Consider the following 2551-nt stretch of genomic DNA (forward strand, 5'->3'; position numbering starts at 1 on the left):
TATTCGCACCTAAAAAACTTCGACATAAGAACAAGAAACGAGTTTCAAAAAAATAAAAAAAAGTACGTTTCAAAATCAAAATATGCCTTTAAAAAGTTTAACATAGCCTTTAACAAAGCTTTAAGTAAAAGTGCTGCTAAATTTTTCAAATTATTTTACTTATATAAAGATGTTTTTTATTTAGGAATTTTCATTTAACAAAATATAATCAAAAACTAGAACATATATCACTATTTATACATACTATGAACATGTATATTTTTAAATTTTTTAACCTATAACTAAAAACGCTGTTTCCGCAAAATTTAAGCTTTCGGAAGCATTTGGACGTAGATCCTGTCGGACTCATGATCTAAACCTTGGTTGACCGTGAAGCTGTCAGTGGGTGAGTAAGTATTACCATAAGGATTCTTCAAAAGAATTTTGGATTTCTCGCATGTTAGAGAACGAAGTACTTCCGTTAAATCGTTTTCCGACAAATTAGTTTCGTTTAACATCTCTTCGAAAGTAAATTGATTTCTCTGATTGAAAAGCTCAATAACTGGTATCTGGTAATATGAGTACAACTGCAGAGTGTATGTCTTGACTGGTAAGCCTAAGCTTACTTCGGCTAAAAAGTTCTTGTTCAAAACTCTCAAAGTCTTGTACGTGTTCTCCTCCGCTCTATGATGGTAGAAATTTTGAAATCTTTCAAAGCCGTCTCTTACAACCGCAGGTATAAGATTTGCGTCAAGCCTTTTATAAGCAGGCCATGTGCGAGCGCTCACTACTCTGAAAGTTAAATTAACATCTCTGCAAGGATTTCCTTCTTTCCTGAAGGCTTTGTTCAACTTTCTGGACGCCTCAAAGTCTTTTATTATCTTGATCGGTTCTTTTGAGTCGTACGGGTGGCCGAATTCTTTCAACCAATCAACAATAATTTTGTCGTAAGCCATGTATGGAGACTTGGGCCTCACGATTCTTTTGCACAAATACTTTTTAAAAGCTGCGTTAAAATCAGGTTTTACTTCTTCGGTTATTTTTCTGTAAATGGTCTCGAAGTGATTTAAAACTGTTTCCATCTCATTTTGTTTCTGATCTGAGTAAAATTTAATTTTTTTCATGTCAATATAAATGCACAAGTGTTCACAGACTTTTTTGTTGGTGACAATTTTATTAAAGGTGCCGTCGACCACAAGCTTATACTCATGGTTGTCGGAAAAGGAGTTGGTCACAAGTCTATTACAAGTGTTCTTCAGCTCAACCAATCCGTTGACTTTCTTCGCGGCTTGTGAAGGTATAGCCGTTTCTTCCAACAATTTTTCACCTGCTGCTAGTTCATAACTTGCCAAACAGTCTTGCATGATTTTATGTCCACCTTTGACTCTTTTGAAAGTTTTGTACACACTCTTAAGCTGTTCTTCCGATTTTTCTTCGAACATTCTCGGAACTCCGCCGCATCCTACGCGAAAAGATATTGCTTGCAATTTGTCAGAAATGAGAATTTTCTGTAACACGCTTCTGGTCTTATCAGTAGTTTTTTCATTACCGTACGAACCAGTGCGTGCTTTTTCGTTTGCAATTAAAGTTTCGACCGCGACAACGTACTCGTGTGACGACATGTCAACAATGTTTTTTTCTGCGACCCTTAAGTAGTATTCTTCTGCTTGGTCTAAGAAATTTTTTTCGAAAACTTCTTCGTAACACTCCATCTCGACTAGCATGTCACAAAGAGTCTTTATTTCGTCGCAATTAACTTCCATGCCAGCTCTGTGATTGTCAGTAGTTTGACTAAGAATTGTCTTCAACCTTTCTTTGATATCTATATTCAAAACGATTTCTTTTTTGAACCCTTTCAAGCCAATCTTTTTAATTCCGTCTTTTGGCACTTCGTCTTCTGGAACATCTTCAATCCAAAGCTCAAGATGCTTGAAAAGCTCTGAGAAATTATCAATTGTTGTTTTGTAGGTGTTCCAGTTAAAAGCAAGTGCTTGGAGCAAGCTCTCATCTTGAACCGGTGGGAGTTTCGGCAAAACGTTTTCCACAAGATGTTTATGAACTTCTTCCACAAACATGTTGTACATATCTTCAGCGTGTTGGTGGTGTGTGCAGTCGTATGAATTGTACCACATGTTTGTATCACCGTCAGTAAACTCGTTGTCTTCAAAATTTACCTTCAAATGATGTCTTGTTCCCAACCTCAAGTTTTTCATACAATCATCGTGCCTGAAATCTTTGTACTTATTGAGTTCAGGATGCCAGTACTCAATGTTAAACTTTTTCAGGTCGCCTTCATCAAAAATAATTTCGCCGAGCCTGTTGTCATCACAACTCTTGTATTTATCGACAATTTGGTCTGCCATTTTTATTTACAACTAAACTTTCTACAAAAATTCAAAATGAGTTAGAAAAAGTTAAGTTTCTACTAATACACGTACATTTAACTTAATTTAATTTTAATTATATGAAAGAAATACTCTGTACCAGAATAAAATGCAAAGGTTTATTATTAAAAAAATTTAACATATTTGTCTATAAAAAATCTTATGTATGAATATGGAACAACGATTTT

General features: G+C 35.0%; 1 protein-coding gene across 1 annotated transcript; it reads right to left on the reverse strand.

Annotated features, from left to right (window-relative positions):
• Nucleotides 1-305: 305 nt before the first annotated feature.
• LOC145843280 (cullin-3-like) lies at nt 306-2342 on the reverse strand. Its single transcript, XM_082950744.1, has one exon. It carries the CDS (start codon nt 2340-2342, stop codon nt 306-308), a length of 2037 nt encoding a protein of 678 aa, XP_082806870.1.
• Nucleotides 2343-2551: the final 209 nt, after the last annotated feature.

Source organism: Thalia democratica, chromosome 8 (genome assembly GCF_965202585.1).
Source record: "Thalia democratica chromosome 8, ktThaDemo2.hap1.1, whole genome shotgun sequence".
NCBI classification, from domain to species: domain Eukaryota; kingdom Metazoa; phylum Chordata; class Thaliacea; order Salpida; family Salpidae; genus Thalia; species Thalia democratica.